The 20,953-nt window shown below is 47.8% G+C and overlaps 2 protein-coding genes across 50 annotated transcripts in view; both read right to left on the bottom strand.

The window, feature by feature from the left end:
* CFAP53 (cilia and flagella associated protein 53) overlaps positions 1-6,414 on the bottom strand; it is a 15,214-nt gene extending 8,800 nt beyond the window's left edge. Inside the window, exons 1-3 of the mRNA XM_081802528.1 lie at positions 5,392-6,414; positions 1,392-1,621; positions 561-734 (exon numbers count right to left, since the gene is read on the bottom strand). Coding sequence (XP_081658654.1) covers positions 561-734; positions 1,392-1,621; positions 5,392-5,625 — 638 coding nt within the window. The 5' untranslated portion in view covers positions 5,626-6,414. The remainder of the gene's footprint in view (positions 1-560; positions 735-1,391; positions 1,622-5,391) is intronic.
* A 137-nt stretch (positions 6,415-6,551) lies between these two features.
* On the bottom strand, positions 6,552-20,063 carry MBD1 (methyl-CpG binding domain protein 1). 49 transcript variants are annotated; one of them, XR_014139593.1, is made up of 18 exons: positions 19,897-20,062; positions 18,344-18,478; positions 15,822-15,936; positions 15,564-15,730; positions 15,395-15,477; positions 15,190-15,230; positions 14,672-14,818; positions 14,439-14,567; positions 14,186-14,260; positions 13,933-14,052; positions 13,781-13,849; positions 13,046-13,213; positions 12,388-12,687; positions 12,151-12,294; positions 11,681-11,815; positions 11,533-11,594; positions 8,323-8,617; positions 6,552-6,835 (listed from the first exon to the last, which is right to left on the bottom strand). XR_014139593.1 is itself a non-coding variant. In XM_081801233.1 (18 exons), the coding sequence occupies exons 2-17, from the start codon at positions 18,451-18,453 to the stop codon at positions 10,318-10,320; spliced, it is 1,905 nt and encodes a 634-aa protein (XP_081657359.1). In that variant the 5' UTR covers positions 18,454-18,478; positions 19,897-20,062; the 3' UTR covers positions 6,552-6,835; positions 10,286-10,317. The 49 variants fall into 49 exon arrangements, 48 of the variants coding, with proteins under 48 accessions (XP_081657359.1, XP_081657348.1, XP_081657339.1 ...); XM_081801233.1 differs by lacking the exon at positions 8,323-8,617 and adding an exon at positions 10,286-10,357; XM_081801234.1 differs by lacking the exon at positions 6,552-6,835 and adding an exon at positions 10,286-10,357 and having other exon boundaries at positions 8,472-8,610.
* Between the last annotated feature and the right edge of the window lie 890 nt (positions 20,064-20,953).

Genomic DNA, 20,953 nt, shown 5'->3' with positions numbered 1-20,953 from the left:
GTCATGATCCCAGAGTCCTGGGATCGAGTCCCACATCGGGCTCCCTGCTCGGCGGGGAGTCTGCTTCTCCCTCTAACCCTACCCCTCTTGCGCTCTCTCTCTCACTCTCTCTCTCAAATAAATAAATAAAATCTTTAAAAAATAATAATTAATTAATTAATTAATTTTAAAAAGCTGAATGTATGGAGAGTAGAATGGTATGGTTTCCAGGGACTGAGGTGGGAAAAATGAGGAGATGTTGGTCAAAGGACACAAACTTTCGGTTATAAGATGAGTAAGTAAGTTCTGGGGATCTAATGTAGAGTATGGTAACTATAGACAGTAACACTATATTGCATATTTAAAATCTGCTAACACAGTAGGTCCAAAGCTTTCTCACTACAAAACAACAGCAGAACCTCAGTGCCTGCATTATCCAATGATGTGTATAATTACCAAGACTTAGAGGCACAGCTACCGTGTATACCATCTTAAGGCCATACTTTACTATAAGTTAGTATGTCTAAATCATTTTTTCATTCACCAACTTCAGATTCTGTGTGTTTTTCTGATATCATTACCTGAATTGCTGGTCTAGTTTTTCAGCCACGAGATCTTGTCTCTCTTTTTCTTTCTTCTCTTTCAATAATCTGGTTTTATTTCTCATTCTATCTTTTTTCTCCTCAATTGTTTCTTCTTTCAACTGCATTTCAGTAAAATACCCACTTTCTTCTGATGCTAAAAGTTCACGTAGCCTAAAAAAAATTACAAAAAAAGTAAAACTGTCATGCCACATGGGCCGTTTTACTAACTGGTTTTTATTTACTTTTATTTATTTAATTAGCACATGTTTATTTTTATTTTTAAAAAAGATTTTATTTATTTGAGAGAGAGAGTGTGTGCATGAGCAGGGGAGAAGCAGACTTTCTGCTGAGCAGGGAGCCAGACAGGGAGGCTCAATCCCAGGACCCTTAGATTATGACCAAAGGCAGACACTTACCTGACTGAGCCACCCAAGTGCCCCCAAAGCACAGGTTTAATCATAAATTTTGCAAGGGAAAAATATCATTGCAGTCTTCTATAAAATAAGACTAGTCCTCATTTAAAGCAACAGAAACTGACATGCCATATTTTATTTGATCTCATACAAATTAGCTAATGTACATCTTCAACAAGAGTATGAACAGATTTTAACTAAAGTAACAAAATATAAAACAATATATTCTTTTGCTTTCTATCAAATGTGGGTTATTACAAGTGAAAATACAAACAGGCAGGAGCTATTGATTGGGTAAGGATATGACTATCTCAGCTATGATCCTTACTATAAAAATTTACTTGATTTTTGGTCGATCTTACATTAGGGTTTGGGGAATGTTTTATAGTCTGAAGCACCAGTTTGTGAACCTTACTTATTTCGTCTTTCTTCAGTGTTGATGATAAAACCTTGCATGGCATCCTTGATTCTTGCTTTCACAAGACTGTCCACAAACTTGCGATCATTGTGCTGGTCCCACTCAACTTTCAAGCGATCTCTCTCCTTTGACTTAATAGAAGCCAAAATAGCATGATGTTTCTGATGGCTGCGTTGGATTCTTTCCAGATGTTGCTCAGCCCCATGAACTTGGGGAGGCTTGGCTCTCTGAAAACAAATAATTATCACTTACAATCGATCCAAAACCGATTGCATATTTTCAACTAATCATGACCTCCACCAATACTAAATAAAATTGGATGTATCAAAGTAATCCTGCTACAGCTGCAAAGAGCTTAAGTGCCTAAGGTTTAACATGTTTGATTCTTTGAGCCTATACTTAAGATGTCATCAAATCAGTCTCAAATATTTCCTAAGTGCCACTTGAGTAAAAGTTCATGGAATTATAAAGTTAAAAATTTGAGCAAGACTCTAGAGATTATTTAGTCAAACTCAGAAACATTAAGTGATTTGTCAAAGTGCTTCCAATAGTCAGGGCAAACCTGTATAGAACAAGAATTAGAGATCTTCTAATTCCTGACCTTCATCTTGCCCCCCACTATCCCACATTGTTTCTCAGGGGTAGACAACATAGTTACCATCAAAATAATTTCAACTAGAAGAGGCTACTATCTCTAAGTATATAGGATATATATAATGAGTTGTGACAATAAAAAAACTCTCTACTGAGAAGGAAGGGAAGGAGGGAGGGAAGGGAAAAAAGGAAAAGAAAAAAGGGGAAAAAACTGATAGTAATGCTTTATTTCTCTTGTGCCCAGTTTAATGCAAGGGCAGTACTCCTGATATTTTGGGGTAATTTGAATTTCTACATTTTTTTAAATACAAACTTCCACTAAAAAGTTGGAAACGCCCTACTTTGAATACATATTGATATATTTAATAAAATTACATGGACAATCTTTCTCATTTCTGTATTCCTAGCGTTGAAGTATAATGCCTTACCACTGTTGGTTCTCAGTGTGAAGGAAGGAAAGAAGGTAGGGAGAAAAGGAGGGAGGAAGGAAACATTTCTGGGTAGGCTTGATGCAATTTCTGCTCCTCCTGGGGCCATCATGAAATCCACTGTCTTGAGCTTTGTATTTTCAAGCCAGTTTTATCAAGTCAAACTTAGGTGAATAGTGAGACTGCAGGATGCTGATTTACAAGTAACAAAATTCTTAACTCATATGGCAGAAAGTCAATCTGATAATTTACACTTCTAACATTACACTAACATCACTGTCAGGATTATCAAAATACTAGTGTTAAGTCTTGGTAAAGGAGACTCCTAGAAAAGAAAGAAAATCAACATTTGTAGATAGCCTGATGAAAAGATTCAAGGTACACATACAGGTACCTAGATTTAGCTGAACAAGATAAGACAGGGCTGAGGTGCATTGGAGACAGATGACGTTGGGGGTTATATCATGGTAGGTAGCTAATCCATATCAGAATTATTTAGAGCCTAGAGCCACTTAATTAACAAACTACTGTTCTCTAATATGTATGGCATTGTATGAATGAAGATTCAATGATAACGAAGTGGAAAAGGGTCAAGACTACACCTTGTTCAGGATACACACAGGAATTCAGGCTCCCAGTAGACATATGCGCTGAGAACCAAGCACCAAGGTCATCAAGAATCAATTGTCTTGAGTTGTCAGAGCAGGAACCTGGTTCTGAGGTACATTTTGACTGAAAAGATGAATGAGGGTGAGGGTGGTAAGAAATATCCTGAGTAGTAGCCAGGCTTCAGGAATCCCTTCAAAGCTTGGGGTATCCTGTATAGGACTCTGTAGTCAGGAAGGGCCCAGTGTCTGGAGGAGTAAGATATGAACTGGAGTTCTCTAACAACAAGGTGATACCAATCCATGCACAGTCTCAGTATTACTCAAAATCCACACTGTTTAACAGAAATATAATGTAAAACAGATCCATAGTTTAACATTTTCTAGTAGCTGCATTTTAGAAAGTAAAAAGAAACAGGAAGTTAATTTTAATAATATGTTTTATTTAGCCAATATATTCAAAATATTGTCATTTCAACATGTGACTCTAGGCACATTTCAAGTGCTCAAAAGCCATGTATGGCTAGTGGCTACCATATTGGACACTGCAACTCTAAACCATGCTAAAGGCAGGAGAACATAGGATTTAATCACTACCTTGTGTTTCCAAGGTCACTGAAGGCTCTGTCACTGTAACATGTTAAATTACAGTTTCTAATGAGAGAGTTTACAGTTTGTATGTCTTAAAGAACAGTATTTTACAGTCTAGGTTTAATTCTGGCCTCTACCCATAACAACTGTGTGATTTTAAACAAGGTACGTAATCTCTTTGAATCTCAGTTTTCTCACCTGTCAAAAGAAGCAAAATAAATGTGCTCCTAAAAAACTATTTTGAGAATTAAATAACTGGGTCCCTAAGCAGCACTCACCACGTAACTGCTCCTTTAGTTCTCCGTTACTTCAGACGTTACATCATTTATTGCTTTCTCCTGGAGGAATTGTTTAGCATCAAGTCTCATTTCTGGTGGCTTTAATTCTTCCCCCACCGCAACGCTGCTATCTCTAACATCCATACTTCTTATCACACTCTGACATCTGAGATGCACAACGCTGACTTTTCCCTTTTCCTCTTTATTCTTCTATAAGCTCAAAGTATTCAGTTGGCCTGCTTCTCTGGTTTGGTGGTAATTTTTTTTTTTTCATGTTCCTTATTTGTTCCCAACACAAGTAATGGCACTCGAACAATAGCCCAGTCCCTGAGCTGTGTTGGGATACAGAACCCAAAGTAGATGAGTTTCTGTCCCTTATGAAATCTGCCTATAATTACCACCTTGAACCCTACAATCTGTAGAAGCCTCCAATGTACTGATTTCCAGACCCAGAACCTATACAGTCCTTGGACCCAGAGAAGAGGGAGTAGGTCTGTAAGTGGACTGAGAATTGCTATGTGCACTGTGGTACATAATAAAACTGCATCCTTCATTATTCCTGTTATTTCTTCCACAAAGTACCATCACAGACATATAGCACGTGATTATCTACCATGTTAGCCTTTAATGGTTTATGCATGAACAAATTGTTTCTGCAATTAGATAATAAGCAACAGGAAGGCAGGGATCATACTTTTAATGAAGAATAAACCTCCCAGGGTCATTGTATTTACCCCTGTATCTCCCACAGTGCTGTGGACACAGCAGGGGCTCAAGTAATACCTCTATAATTGCCTAATTACACATGAAGGTTTTCTAGCCTGTAGAAACTTGTAGGAACAAAGGAATCTAGGTGCATAGACCAAGTGTCTGCGGTTCTGAGCAAAACCCATCAAATTCTGCAGCACATAGCATTCTCCTGGCCTACCACCACCCCAGCCCTAGAGGCAACCAACTGTCCTATTGCCAGGCCTGCAGGGACACTTCTGTTACAGTTGAGTTGGCACAGGAAGGTCACTGTAACTGCTCACAACCCCTCACAGCCCAATCCCCCTTCCATACACAATTTCCCTGGGAATGCAGGACCAGCCCAAGATTCAGACACAGCTGAATCACCACCAGCCAAGACCCGATTTCCTGCCCTGCCCCAGCCCAGCACGCTTTGTGTGACAGCCATGCCACATCACAAGGGGACAGACCTCCTTTGGGTGTCTTGGAGACTGAAAACTCTCAGTATCCCAAGTGGTGATTCTACAAATACAGAATCTAAATATAACTGGTGTGAGGTGGGGGTGGGGGGTGGAGGGTGGGGGGTTGAGGAACAGAGTACAGGAACTAGGTGAATGGCCTTATCCTTCCTTCTTTCAAAATTCAACCCACCGCACAAGGCACCTGCTCCCCTTAAGAGAGCCCCGGCTGGGGCCCGGTTGGGCTCGGCTAGGCCTGGAGTGCAGGGAGATGCAGAAAGCAGTAGGGTCCCGCACACACATCCCGTGCTTACCACGATCACCACTTTGGGAGTGGGGCCCTTAACCTCCCGCTGTACGATGCCAAATCGCTGGCTGTACATTTTCGAGTCCCTCGGGATGGGGGCGGCGTCCGCCGCGGTTTCCCCAACAGTGGAGACCTGCGGGACCAGCTTCCGCAATGCAGAGGTCTGGTTGCCATGGTGCGCCCTGCAGGGTGAGGGGCAGGTGGGAGGGGCCGAAGTCGGTCCCGTCACCATGGTGACCATAGACGCCGGTGCTCGCAACTTCCTCCCGGAGCCGAGGAGCTGAGTCTGCGCGGTCCTCACCCCGCCCTTGGCCAGGCCTCCGGCGACCGCGCTCCCTTCCTCTAGGGTTCATCAGAATAGCAGAAATAAGCCTCCTTAACCCGAAGTGAAGGCGAAGATCTAATTACATTCCATTGACTTTGCTATTTATATCCTGTAATCAGCTTAAAAGCATGAGAAAAGTTAGTGGATACTCTGTGGGAAGGTTAAATGTTGCGGGCATTTTTAGGTGAATCTTGATGATGGTAATAATCATCCCATGACAACCACCTTATATTTGTGTAGTTCTTTACGGTAATTTGCAAGGTATTTTCACACATAAAACCCTTGGACCTCACAAATGTCTTACAGGGTTTATGGAACAGCAGGTGTTATTATCCTCATTTTCCAGCTAAGACAAGGCCTAGAGAGCCTGTCTTGTCAGCCCACCCAAACCAGTAATGATAAATCTGTTACTAGCATCTTCCTACTGCACTGGGCAGAAACCACAGCTGACTCGGGGTACCCTAGGATGGGGGACAGATCAGATGGCCTAAGAGGGCAATGACATGACCTGGCTGGGCAAAATAAAGACCAAGAGTCTGAGGTACGGTTCACAGTAAACCAGGGTGAGGACATGGATGGGAAGCGCAGGTAATGAGGCCCTGAGAATCCGTATCTGAGGGGAACAGGCAACACAGCTCAGGGAACCTAGAAGGCGCCCTAGGCACAGGTGGAGCCCACAGCTGTACTTCAGTCAAGAGCAAGGTGGTAGTAACTAAAAGCCAATTAAGAATGACGCTTTGGTACTCTATTCTAAAGTGGGGGCGAGCACAGAACACTAGAGCGTAGAAAAAAATCAGAACCTTGTCAGTCACTGACATCTAACAATAACCAAAGTACAACTATTGTGTATACCGTCGCAAGGCCGCAATTTACTGTAAATTAGCATTCCTTAATCATTTGTAATCCACCCACTTCGGATTTTGTATGCGGTACGTTTCTAGATTTGGATTCCATTTCCTGAATTGCTGGTTCAGCTTTTCAGCCACAAAATAATGTCTCTTTTTTCTCTTTTTAATAATCTCTTTTAATAATTCTCATTTTGTCTTTTTTCTCCTATAATGCTTCTTCTTTCAATTGCAGTTCGGTAAAATACTCATTTTCATTTACTGCTAAGAGTTTACGTAGCCTGAAACAAACAAAAAAGAAAGAAATTAGAGGTCGTCTCGGTTCCCTGGACAGAGTCCTGAGGGTCAGTTCCTTGATCTTCGAGTCCCACGGGCGACTGGCCCGCTGGTTGGTCTTTGTGGAACCACCCCTCACACCACACCCTTGGGAAAGAAGGGAGGCAATGAAAAAGCCCTGTCAGGCGCGGGGTTTGGGAAAAGCAGCAGAGATACACGAGAGCCAGTCGGGCACCCCAGAGGTCGTACAGCCCGTAGGATCCCGTCGAAAGGAGTTCGGTGACGGGGGAAGCCGACCCTTGGCGACACTTTGCTGCCCTCGAACGTCCCAGCGTCGGTCCAGAGCTCGTCGTGCTGCACCCTTACCCCGGGCGTGCCCCGTAACTTAGCTCCAGTTCGGTTTTGCCTGTTTTACCACTACGTGAAGAAGAAGAGTCGGCTTTCCTCCCAGCCCGGCCAAGGATTGGTGTCTCAGCCGGGCGGAGGCCACGCCCCCGAGCCGCCCCGGCTAGGGGTGAGGGGCTGCGTCTCCCGAGAGCGGTGGTGGGCTGACCGCAGCCCCGGCGCCCCCTGGCGGGCCTATTCGGAGGGTGGAGGGGCGGGGCCGGGACCAGCGCCCCGCACGGTGAGCCTATGCCTTCAGCCAAGCCCCAAGGCCTGGAGAAGCGATTGGCCCAAGGTCCTTGGACAGAACCTGACCCTGATCTTGCCACCCACCATCCCACTTTCTCAAGAGTCAACACTGTTACCACCATCAAGACACTCCCCAAAGAAACACTGAATATATGAAACAGTAAACGGGACAATAAAAATCATTTTAAAATAATTTTAAAATAGAACAGCTCAGAGATAGAAACTATTTATATTATTTCCAATTCCTATTGTGCCCCAACAAGGTTCACGCAAGGGCTGTCCTCCCAACAGTTTCCTGAATTCTATATTTTCACCATTAAATTCCATGATAAAGTTGGATATCCATTCACCATTGTAATACATACTGATGTATTTAATAAAATTGCATGGACTATATCTTTTTCATTCCTGTATCCCAGTATAAGTACAGTGCCTACCATGGGCCAGGTTCTCATTACTTGAATGAATGACACAAAAATAGCCGAGACCAGCCAGTTTTTTTCTGGGTGGGCTTGACAGTATTTCTGTACTTGCTGGGGTCACCATGAAATCCATGGTCTTCAGCTTTGCATTTCCAGCAACGTAGCTTTATCAAGTTATCCTCAGGTGAGCAGTGAGGCCCTTGGGAGCTGATTCATGGCAGGGTGGCTTTGTAATGTGTCACCTTGACTAGGCTACGTTTCCCAGAACTCCCTTCCCCGTATGCTTCCGGTTAGGATGGGCCACAAGAGACATTTTGCATGGTAACTGGAGGACAGAAGTGAAGCAGCAGCATACTGTTTTTACACTCGGAAGATTGGTGCAGGCGCACCAGGCACTGTTGCAGTTCACACATGTTGTCACTTATCTGCTGGCTCACCTCGTTGGTGTGGGGCAGCAGTCAGGCCTGCAGTCAGGCCTGCAGCTGCTCCACTTTCCCTGGGATCTTCCTTCAGCTTCTCTAATTCCTGGGCAGGATGAGTATTTAACTCTGTGTTGAAGGGCACCAGCTTCTTCTACAGGACACCCACATCATCGAAGTTGGAGGTGCTGAGACACCGACATGGGTTCTAGTCCATCCTCGCCGGTTCCAGCTCTTGCTCGTGCGCGCCAAAGTGTCCTCCGTCTCCCACACTTTACATCCATCTTCCCTTCCCGATTGCCTGCCCTGCAGACTTCAAGCTCCAGCATTAGATGCAAAGACAACAGCCTTACAGAGACTGTTTACTCAGCTCCCACTACTGCATAAGCTCAAATCCCTATTAAGTCCCTTAAAATATACATATACATATATATACACACATATATATACATATATATATATAATCTTTATATTAGTGGTGCTGCTTTTCTGATTGTACTGTGATACACACCGTAACCAGACTCTTAGGAGTCTGAATGCCAATCAAATAAATTTCATATAAGACATCACAGAATACTAGGGTTGGGTGGCTGGGTCCTGGGAAGAACAAAACAATACCAGAAAATTACCCAGTCTTGTCTCTAGCTCAAGAAGGTAAAGCAAAGGAAAGAGCAGAGAGGGTAGCAGAAAGGGTTAACAACAGGGAAATGTCTAATCTACATCTGAATTATCTAAAGCTGCAGGGCCTGGACTAGAATAAAGCAGGGGAGATACAAAGGCTACAGAATTTAAGGAGGCATGCACTCAGTCACAGCCCTGTAAAGCTGGCTGTAACAAACCACAGGTCTAAACTTTTTGGCACTTTATGAAGAACTGGGAAGTGAGGCGGGATTGCATCAAGACTGGCCCTTATGTAGGACTTGAAGCAGGAACTCGGACCCCTAGTAGAGACGGGCCAAGGGCAGAAACCAAGCACAAAAGTCATCAATGGGCAGGGGAGGCAAGTTGTCAGCAAACCAGGCTGGCAGCTTTACTTCTGAAGACTGCTTTGGCTGAGGAGAATGAGGGCAACAAGGAGAATGGACAGTGACCCCTGGGGAAGGACGTCTGTTAGTGTCTGAGGAATATTATGCAACACCTAAGGCCTCAGAAGAACCCAGTCTCTTGAATGCATGAGTGCTGTGACAAGGTGACCAAATCCACACAGCCTTGGCACTCCCTAAACCACGCTAGAGGCAGCAGCGTAAGCGATTTGTTCTGTTTAGGGTAATCCACTTTGTTTTCAAGGTCACTGGAAACTTCTGTTACTATAATATTACACATTATTGGATATAGGATTACAGCTTACAGTTTGGTGGCTTAAAGAACAAGGTTTTTACAACCTGGGGTTTTTTCTAGGCTTACTGGTATTAGCTGTTTGACACTGGACAAGTTATTTAATTTGAGTCTTGTTTTCCATATGCAAAAATGGGCAAAAATTATTGTCTTCCTAAAAAGATTGGAGAACTAAATAAATTATATCAGTAGGAGGAACTAACCAAATAGAGTTCCTTTCCTCGTTTATTCACATTACACTTTCCAATGCTGTCTCTCTGAAAAAATGGAAATGTTCAGAAACACCGCCAGGTCTCATCCAGAAGCCATTGAAAGATTATTCATGAAGATGGCTTGTATAGGCTGTTTTGTGGTGGCTTTTACATCCCCTCTCCACCCCAGATCCCCTACCTGTAATATCCACACTTCTTATCACAGTCAAGCTCCCGGGATTTGCACCAGTTGGAGCAGATGCAACAACTTTCTATTCTTTCTCTTCCTTTCCTGCTTACTTCCGCTATAAGCTCAAAGTACTGAATAGGCCTGCTTCTCTGGTTTGGTGGTAGGTTTTTCCAGTTCCTATTGAATCCTACATAAGCCCCTCGGTCTACAGTCCAGCCTCTGAGTAGATCAGTGTTCTCTCATAAAGCCAGTCTTTAAATATCACCTTGAATCCTACAGTCTGCAGAAGCCTCCAGTCTACTGCTTTCTAGCTCCAGGTTTTTTAAGGTCCTTGGACCTAGAGAAGAGGGAGCAGGTCTGTATGTTGAATGAAGTTCGCTCTTTGCAAAATGGAGCATCACAAAACCATTTCCTAGTATTCTGTGCCCACCATCCATTTCCCCATAATTATCCCTTATCTCTCTTCTCACTTTTAAAATATTCCATTACAAACAAGGTAACACATCATTACCTTCTCCGTTAACATGTAATGATATCACACATAGGGAAACTGTTTCCTCACTTAGATGATAAGTTCCCTGAAGGCAGGAATCCATGTCTCCTGAAGGATAAGCCTTCCAGGGTCATTGTATTCACCACTGTATCTCTCACACTGCAGAGTACCCAGCAGGTACTCAGTCAGTACCTCTGTAATTGCCCAAGGCAGATGAAGGAGTTTCTGGCCTGCAGAAACTAGTTTGTGGGAACAAAGGAATCCAGGTGCCTAGGCCAACAATTTATGTTGCCTGTGTCTGGGGCTGTGTGCACAGCCTGTGAACATTCTGCAGGAGGCAGCATTCCCGTCCTCCTCCCGCCAGCCCTGTCCTTAGGGGCAGCTATCTTTCAACCTATTGCCAGGCCTGCACGGACAGTTCTATGGAGCAGCTAAAACTGTTAATAACCTCAACAGGCTCAGGAAAAGCTCAAGAAACACAGCCTGACCCCATCCACAAAGGATGTTCTAGGAGGTGGAGGACTAGCCTGAGATCGCGCAGTTGCATGTGGACCCAGATCAGAGCCATCTCAGGGCCCAGATCTCCTGCCCACCCACCACTGTCCAGCCCACCTGTCATCTATTCGAGACTCCAGAGGCCTTCAAGACCCCAAATGATGATTCTCTAAATAAGAATTTATATATTAAACTTGACCCCTTCTGGATTTTCTTAGGAAGATGTGGACCAGGCTTTTATAATTTTCTTTCAAATCTCATCACAAGGAATCAAGTCCTCACCCTCCACTGACCCCTGTCCCTCCCCCCACCCCCCCACATACACCCAAGGAAAGTCCTGACCTAAATCTCAGGAGAAATTTCTAAGGTCCTGCACATAACCCCTCACTGATCATGATCAACGCAGTGATATGAGCCTTTACCTCCCACTGCATCATACCAAATTGCTGACTCTACTTGTAAAACTCAGGGCCCACATCTGACCAGCACCAACCCCATACCACCCCTCACTGTGCGGGGCACACCTTGGCAACCAGACTGCTGTGTCCCGGAGGCGGGTTCCACCCAGGCTGAAAATCTCGGTGATCTGGGGAAGAATTAATATCATGGGTCATCATGGCCAACAGGGCTAAAGCAGGCTCAGGGCAGGGTGAAGCACCCCCCAGCACTGACCACGGGTGTGCCAGCCCCTCCTGCCTCCTCCTCTGGTGCCGAGTCGGAGGCGGAGTCATCCTTGCTCTCTTCCTCCTTGTCCTCCTCAGGGTCCAGTGGCTCTTGTTTCACAGGTGGCAGGCCTGGGTCTACTGCCTGGGAGAGGTGGGAAACAGGCAGCAGTCAGAAGGGCAGGGTTGGCCTGAGGAAAGAGTCTCTTATCAACCAACCTGTTCGTGTGCTGACAAATCCCACTTCCGTCACACTTCAGCCCAGAAAATCCATCTCTCAACCTACAAACCTTTCCCATTCCTCAGAGAATTCCATTTTTCTGTTAGCTGGACAGCAAAGCAGGCAAAGTTAGTTGCCTGGGGAAGGTGGGGCACGTGCCAGACAGGTGGGGTAATTTTATGGTGAGGCTGCAATCAGCACATCTATTGCTCTGCTCAAAGAACCACCATCATTCTGCTCACAGACTACCCATCACTGACCCCCACCTTGCTGGGGCAGCCAGACAGCAATACAGGAGAAGTCAGGATGGCTGTGCCCGGTGTCCAGTCTTCCTGGGCATCCGCCTTCTCTTGCTTCACCTGGGGTAAGGCCACAACCCAACTCAGGCCAGGGCACTGGGCCTCCTGTGTGAAGGAGGATTGCGGCAGACTTGGTCCCAGCTTCCTGGCACAAGGCTGGGTAGGGCTGGGAAGGGCAGGAAAAGATGGGACCCTCACCTGCAACAGGGCTTCTGTGGAAGCTGCAGCAGGGCCAGGCACCTGCACAGGACTGCTTGCACCTTCCCGTAAGAACACAAGATCGGTGCCAGGTGGGGGTAGCACAAAGCCACTGCCTGTTTCCTGTTTCATTGGAGTCTGGGCACGGCCTGATCGGGCTGTGGGTGTGGTCAAGGAGGTCTTCAGTATCTGCCCCAGACGGGGCCGTCGAGTAGAGCCAGGTCTCTTTCGACGAGAGTAAGGTGGGGGCGGCCCTGCCCCATCCTCAGATCCTGCCCAGACACTAGGCAGCAGACGCTTCTGAAGAAAGACAGGGTGTTATGGCCATCTGGTGCAGTGACCAACTCCACCACCCTGTCCTGATCAATGTGCCTGCTAATCCCCATTAGTTCCAGCACAGAACCTACTTACATAGGAGGCCCTCATCGTTGAGGCTGCTGGTCTCCAGTTAGCAATGCCAGTGCCACCCAGATTCTTCATTTGCCCCAGCACAATGCTGGCTAATCTTTGGCTGAACCTACTGCCCTGCCCACTCCTCTGAAGATGCACAACCCATCTGGCCTGCCCCACCCACCTACCAGGCCTACCCACCACTCCCAGGCACTGGGGGCCCTGGATCAACTTGTCCCACCTGCCTGACCCTTCCTGCCCCACCCACCATGGCAAACTGCAGGCATTGGCGCCAACGACACTTCTGACGCTTCTGGTTGCTGCCCCCAAATTTGGGCTTGTCACAGCAGAAGTCGCAGTGGCCACAGTCCATCCGGCGTAGGCAGGCTGCACAGGCCCCACACTTGCGGTTCTGCCGACGATTCGTGTAAGGCTGCTGGGGGACAGGCAAAAAGAGCGTTGCTATTACTGGCACTATTCCAATGCTGCTCCTGTTGCCCCTTCACTAGCCTCATCAGAGGGAACCAGCTGTGCACTGGGCTTGGTCACACCTCAGCATCTGCTAGTCCAACACCAGGCACTATCATTGTATCGGACAGTGCCTGATACCATCAGGCACTCCAACACCGTATCCGTCACGTCATCTGCTAGACCAGTGGCTACCAAAGTCTTCGACCCCCACCTTCAGCAGAATTTTGCTGACCCTCTATAGTTGCCTCCATTGTGCCTGCTGTATCTGCTCAACCTATGTGAACTCTCCTCACTACGCTGACATTTCCTCTATTAGCCCCACCAGCGCACTGATTCATCTGACGTTAGGTACTGTTGCTGCACTTGTCCATCCCATATTAGTCCCTCCCCCATTGTCTGCTCACCCCCTGCTAGTACCCATTACTCTGTCTTGCTGTTCCCCTATTAGGCCCACTGCAGCAGCTGCTTCTTTGGGCTTAACCAAGTGCCCTGGGAGGGTCTAGGTTTGTCCATGTAGGGTAGGGCCACTCACTAGCTCGTCCTCGTCTACACAGTAATAGATGAACTCGGCAGGTGGCGAGGGGGCCAGGGCTCTGGGGTGCTGCAGAGGCAAATGGGGTGGGGTCAGGGCAGGTACTGGGAAAGGTTAGGGTTGTGCCTTCCCCCTGCCCACCAGGGCCTCACCAGCTCTGGGGACTCTGGAGGCTGTGATGGGGGAACTGGAGGCAGTGGCTGGGCTCGCGGGGGGCGCCGCCGAGCAGCCATCTTGGAGTCACAGCCTCCTCTGCGGCGGCTACGTTTACCCTGGGAGAAAGCCAGAAGAGCAGTTTAGGCTTGGTGGCACCAAGCAGACACAGGACCTACCCCCCAAACCCCCAAGAGGAGTGCAGAAAGCATGCATGGGACAGGCAGGCAGAGTGTGGGGTGCGGCACTCACAGCAGGGGGAGCCACAGCTAGGGGAGGGCGTCGTTGACATCGCTGATGGTGGCGACGGAGACGGTGGGCAAGGTGCTGGCAGACAGGGGCAGGTAGGTGGGACCAGGGAGTTGAGCATGGGGCGAGGGAGAAAAGAAGACATGAGGTGGGCAAGGCTGGGAGGAAGCAGTAGCAGCAGTAGCAACTTTAACAGCAGAATGGGTTCTGCCCCAGCCCTGGCCCCAACAGCGCTGGCCCCTCCAGCATGACTTACCCGTAAGCAGCGCCGCTGGACACACCTCCACTGGCGCCTGAGACCGGGGCGGGGAGGGCGAAGGCAGACTCGACAACGGCCACAGTCCTCTCGGGTCTGACAGCCCCGGCACACTCCACACCCTCGGCTCTGTTGGGGGGATTGGAGGGGGCAGAGGCATGATGCATGGGGCCAGTGCTATGAGAGCCAGGGGCCAGGGTGAGCCATGGGCCTACCCCACCTGCCCAACTCACCCTTTCCACAATCCGGAGGCACCGTCTCTGCTCACACTTGCAGAACAGCCCCGAGGCCACATCATGGGGCAACTGCAGAAGGCAGGTGGAGCAGGCCCCGCAGTCCTCGGTTACCCGGCAGGCCGCGCACTCCCCGCAGCCCACACGCTGCCAGGAATGGGTGGGGCGAGGTCACAGGCCCAAACTGAGTTGCTCCAGATGCGCTGCCCCTTACATGTCTGTTATTAGCCCCCACTGCCGTGTCTAGTAGTCCACCACTTGCCTCATCACTGTATCTGACAACTACTGATTAGCTGCCATCAGAGGCTATCCCCAATGTCTACCAGTGCCCCGTTAACCTCATCGCTGAATCTACTGACACCCCATTAACCCATTACTGTCTGTTGACCAAAGCTAGCTCCCTACAAAATGACTCTGACACCCTGTGGATCCATCACCATTCCTTCAGATCCTCCACAAGCCCCCATCACATCCTGCTCCCACCGCACACTTGTGAGGAGGAGGCAGGTCGTGCTTACCTTAAACATCCTTTGCTCCCGGTTGAAAGCAATTCTCTGTGCTGGAGAGGAAAAAAGAGAAGTGGACAAGAAGCATCAGATATCTAACCTCACCCACTGCTGCTGCCCTGATGTCCACCATTCAACCTCTAGCCCGACAGTGGTGTCCTAACCTGACATCAGACCTGCTCCACTCCTGTCTCCCAGGGCCCTGGGGGCCACTCACCTCGGCAGTCCTTGCATAATGTCTTGAGCCGCTGTCTTCGGGTACCATCTCCTGAGAAGCTGATTCCACAGTTCTCACAGCACCTGGGATGGGAAACATGGGTGTGGGGCTCTGACTGCACCCCAACCACAACCCTTACCCTCTTGGCTCACTTTAGGCCAACACTCACCCAGGAGCAGGGAGTGAAGCTGGGGCTGTGTCAGCATCAGCCTTGGTCTCATCTCTTGGGGCCTCCTTCCTGACCTCACCCTTCTGGGGTCCAACCTGACGTTTCCGAGTCTTGGCTGGCCGTGAAGGCTTCTTCCGCTTCCTGCTAGGGACAGCTAAGGACTGGGGCTGCAGATGAGAGGGAAAGAAGGAAGAGATCAGTGGGTGGGTGTTAGGTGGCTCAGTTACCCCTGCCTGGGTACCCAACACTGTGTAGTACCTTGGGGGCTGGATAACACAGAATGCCTTGTTTGAAGTCAAAGAGGGTGAGGTCGCACGCAGGGCCCAGGTATCGGGTCAGCTCAACTTTGCTTCGGATCCTGTCTCCTGTGGGGCTAGGGATGGGCCAGGATGGGTTGGTACCTGGGTGGAGCCATGGCCACTCCACCCACACAACCCTCCCACTGGGCTGGTGAACAGGCTTGCAGGGCTGGCAGGGGATACAGGAAGCAGCTTGGGATTGGCATGTAAGCCCTGACCAGGTCTTACCCCAACTAAGCCTGCATAGCAGAAATACAAAATGTGTACAAATAACAGTGTATATGCAAATATAAATAACTAACATAAACATAAATACTATACATTTATGACATATGCTACTACTTGCAGTCTACGTAAATAAAAATAAATATGGGTAGAAATACCAATACCTTAAGTAATATATAAATACATTAGTGTCATGTACTAAACATGTAAAAACGCAAAAAAAAAAACTCTTTAAAAATACACACACATACAAGCACATAAATATAAATACAAATATATGCATAAACATACAGATGCAACTACATACAAAACAAAGTAGGAATAACTGATATTGAAAGAGAATACTCCACGGGTCTCTAGCATTTCTGCATGTCTTGCAAGAGAAGCACTGATAATCCTTTGTTATGAACTATCTTTTCAAGGATGTTTGTACAGCAAACAGCCTTGGAAGATAACAGATAAGTTCTCCTTCCAGAGCAGAGGGAAGGCATCCTACTATCCTAACATTATAAAAGACTGGATTCCGTAAGCTCAAGGCTCCTTTCCTACAATCCAATGCATGGGCAGATGCTAGTTAGCCCTCTGCAGGTCACCATATGGGAACTGGTGTTTGGGGAACCGACATGAAAATAATGACATTCTGGATACTGCTGTTACTGTGAGTAATAAACTATCTTTCATTTCTGACCCAGGAGTCTCGTATATCCTACCAGCATCCACAAAATTGTGACATACTTGTTATCTTGCCCTAATTAGGATAAAACCTCTAATCTTGTATGGTTCTTAATAACAGCACTTAAAAGTATAAATTTTGACAGGTTCATACAAGTTGTGATTATGTGGATAAACATACAATTAAGTACAAACACTATCATTTATGATTTTACTATATTTCTCCAGGAAAAGAGCAACTTAGATACAAAGAAAAGTTCAGGAAAAATGCAGTAAATTCAATAACTGTATCACTAATATATCCTAAAACACCTTAGACCCTTAAACGTAAATAGTATATAAACACGTATATTCATGTATTAATAGCTGATTCTCATTCGTGGTATATTGTATAAAGTCACGTTAAACACTGAATTGGTGAACATAGAACCTCTTCTCCTAGGGAAACTACAGGTTAGCTTCCTGCGAGCCTCAGGTGACATTTCTGTCAACTGATCAATGTGTAACCTTGTTTTATGTATGGCCTTTCAATAATTTAAAGCCAGGAGCTTTGGAGTATTGTTATATAGGTACTTTTGACAAGATCCTTGTAAAATAAGCCAGTCTCATCAGGTTTGAAAACCTATTCTTCTACGTGACACTTTTCCCATGTAACACTTAACAGGTATTTTTAAAATTCCTCTGCAAACTCTTGGTCTGCAGAACTACCTTGTATGCAAATTTAACATTTTTCACGATGTATCACCTTTTGAAACATGTGAGCCAGTCAGCACTAGCTGAAATAGGTTTAACATTTTTCTAACCGGGGGTAACACAACCGCCAATGTCCCTGGCTTTCAGCTTCTCACTTTGTCCACTACACTTTGTTTTACTGGTTATTATCTTATGGATCTTTAAGTTTAGCCCTTTTCCCACCTTTTCCTTAGCTTCGTTACATACTATAGATGTTACTTTAGCATTTTCCAGAAATTGGAAGTTGGACAAATTGGAAAATTTCCTTTTCTTTTTCTAGATGTACCACATTTTTGATTCATTAACATTGCACTCACACCTAACAGTACAACAACTCACACCTGAAATTTATTTAATGTGTATTTTCTCCTTGTAGCACATCACATTTTTCTCCTTACAGCCCATCACAGACTTCTTGCACTTAGAACAACAGACAGCACTTCAGCACTATGCTGCGGGCCATTCTAAACACCAAAATCACCAATAAGAAGTACAAAAATGTGAAAAACATGGCACGAAGTAGACCACGAAAAGGACACTTGATTACAGCAAAAGAACTGAATAAGAAAGCCTCATTCAACCTCAGCTGGGAATGCGTGTATCAGGCAGGCAACTTAAATTTTTTCCTGTTCTGTGCATATCTATGAAAGACCATGAAAATACAGGGAGTAATGACTTTAATACAAATTTTAGCAAGCAGGCAAATTTGCAAATATGGAATCTACAAATAATAAGAATTGAATATATATGCATAATTTTAACCCACCCACAAAATTAAACACACCCCCTGATTTCACCCTGCTTAACCAGGCTCAGCCCTACCCATGACTCTGTCCACAACCCACCCAGTACCTCTGGTAATAGGTGTCTGAGCGTCCACAGGTGGCACCTGACTTTCGAAAGACCTCACGGCGCTTCCAGCCAGGGCCCAAGGCTGGGCAGTCCAGCCAGTCCTCAGCCATGGGAGCCAAGGGAAGGAGCAGCGGCCTGCAACATGGAGGGGGCAATGAGGAAAACTGAGGCTCTAGGAGAGGACACGTTGTGCCCTAGACCCACAAACTGCTAGTATTTATTAGTGCTTGTCCAAGACCTGGTATTTACCATAAGCAACTGACCAATATAAGAGAAATTCCCCTTTCCCATCTCATTCTTCCCTGTCCTGGGCCCAGAAGCTTGTCATTCCTCCCTCTTCCTGACCTAGCAGCCCCATCTTCAACTTAAGAGTCCCGATCCTCAACCCAAAGATCCTCATTCCTTACTCAATGTCCTGATTCCCAATTCCCTGTCCTTGGCCTGAGAGCCCATCACTTCTCCCCTCTGCCAACCTAGGAACCTCTCATTCCTCCCAGGAGACACTCTGTCTTTAACCTACTGGTCCCCACTCCTCCCCTTTGTCACCCTGAAACCTCCATACTCCCCATCCTCAGCCTGAGAGGTCCTAGTCCTCCCAACATCTGCCCCATTCTGCTCATCCTCAGACCAAGGTCCCAGTACTCTACCTCAGTGTTCTGACCTCCCATTCACTCTCTTCATTGACCCAGGAGTCCCCAATTTCTCTTTCAGTCTTTTAGCCCTCCCATTCCTTCCCTTTCTGATGTCCTCTCATCACGCTACCTCAGGGCTATTGCCTCAATTTCCTCTGTGTCCTCTGCCAGAAAGCCCCCAGCTTATCCATCTCTTTACCCTAAATAGCCCCTCACTCCTTCTGTTCCTCAGCCTGAAAGCCTCCTCCTCCCTTATTTTCCCTCTCTGTCAGTGTTCTGAGCCACAAGACCTCACCAATCTCAGTCCCTCAACCTTATTCCTCTCGTCTTCAGGTATAAAGTTTCTTCATTCCTTCCCTTCAGTGTCCCTTATTCTTCATTCCTCTCATCACCCTGAGATACCCTGACTTCTCCCCTCAGCATGCTGAACCCACCCCTCAATCCTCCCCGTTTTTGTCCCAAGATCAAGCCATCCCTAACTCAGCATTCGGAACCCCTATTTCTTCTCGTTCTCCATGAGTCCCAGTCGCTCCTTTTCAGCATCCCAATGCCCCCATTTCTTCTCGTCATCAACCTGAGAACCCCTCATTTCTCCCTCTCAGCGTTCTGAACCCCCATTTCTCTCCTTAACCTGAGAGGCACCGAGGTCTCCCCTCGGTGGGATAGGGTTCGGATCCTTCCCCATCCCTCTCCGTTCTCGTCCAGACTCCCGACACGTCCACCTGTCAGCGCTCTGAGCCCCATTCCTCCCCGTCCTCAGGCAAAACCTTCCCATTCCTCTCCTTCAATATTCCGACGCCGCCATTCCTCCCACTCATCGGCCTGAGGGCCCTTCATTCCTCTCCGTCAGCGTTCTGAGCCTCAATTCTTTCCCAACCTACGCCTGAGCGCTCTCCATTTCCACCCCCACAACTGTCTCACCAGCTCGGCACCGGGCCGGTAGCTTCCGCCGCTCTAGGTCCGCGGACCCATGGCGAGGGTCCCGCCTGTGACTCCCGCCTTGCCCTGCTCTTCTTCCTCCTCCGCAGACGCTTCCTCTGAAGCGGTAGCTGTCGCTGCCGCGGCCGTTCGTTGCTCCCGGAACCGGAAACCCGCTGCCCACTTCTAGGGCCCCACCCCCGGCAAGACGCCTGCGCGCTAATGCCCCTCCACCGCTTGCCCTTAGTGGGGAGGACCCCCGCACCTGCGTGTTGAGTCCCAGAGCGGCGCGCGCCTCTGGCCCGGGCCCTACTGCGCATGCGCCCTGACGTCCAACTACGGCTCGCACCCCTACCGGAGACCTGCAGCGCCGGAGCCCCTCATTTCGCCAACCGGCGCTCTCTCCCCACTCCGCCTGCCTGGCTTGCGCCAGCGCTCTCCCAACCTAAGGGGGCGTGGAGGGTTAGTGTTGGCCCTACGGTGCTCCCCCAGCGGTCTCCACCGGCAGTAACCAGGAGGGACGGGCGCCGAAGGCTGAGGTTGTGCCGGAGGCCTCCTCTCCCACCTCTCGCCTACGTAGCGCCTGTGCCGGCGGTCCCCCGACCATCTACCCCAGGACTATTGTGTCCCGCTCTCTCCGCCCCGCCGAACAGTTGCCGGAGCGCGCGGGGCTAGTGCGGCCGCACGCTAATCCCGGCTCCTTCCGCGGGAACTGGAGAAGGGGGCGGTGCCGCGCTGCAGGTAAACAGAAGGGCCGTGCAACCGAGCCGGGCCGGCCCATCCTGGAAAGGCTGTGCTGTGGGGATCACTAGACCCGACGACAGGGCGGGATGGGGTTCCCAGACTCCTGTTACACACGTGTAACAAAGAGGGGTTTGTGGGAGAACGAGACCGTGTGTCCGTCATCGAATACATTTCTAGTCAGGAGGATGTCAATGCTGACACGGGTGGTAAGGCAGCCACAATACTGAACTAGTGCCGACTGTATACACACTGTTTCAGGATGAAATGTAGGTCATTGGGCTCTCCTTCAGCAAGGCATATCCCACCGCCCAAGAGG

The sequence above is a fragment of the Leptonychotes weddellii genome, chromosome 13, assembly GCF_054177405.1.
Source record: "Leptonychotes weddellii isolate Sample4059 chromosome 13, ASM5417740v2, whole genome shotgun sequence".
Taxonomy (NCBI): Eukaryota; Metazoa; Chordata; class Mammalia; order Carnivora; family Phocidae; genus Leptonychotes; species Leptonychotes weddellii.
This window is presented reverse-complemented; position numbering and strand designations above follow the sequence as displayed.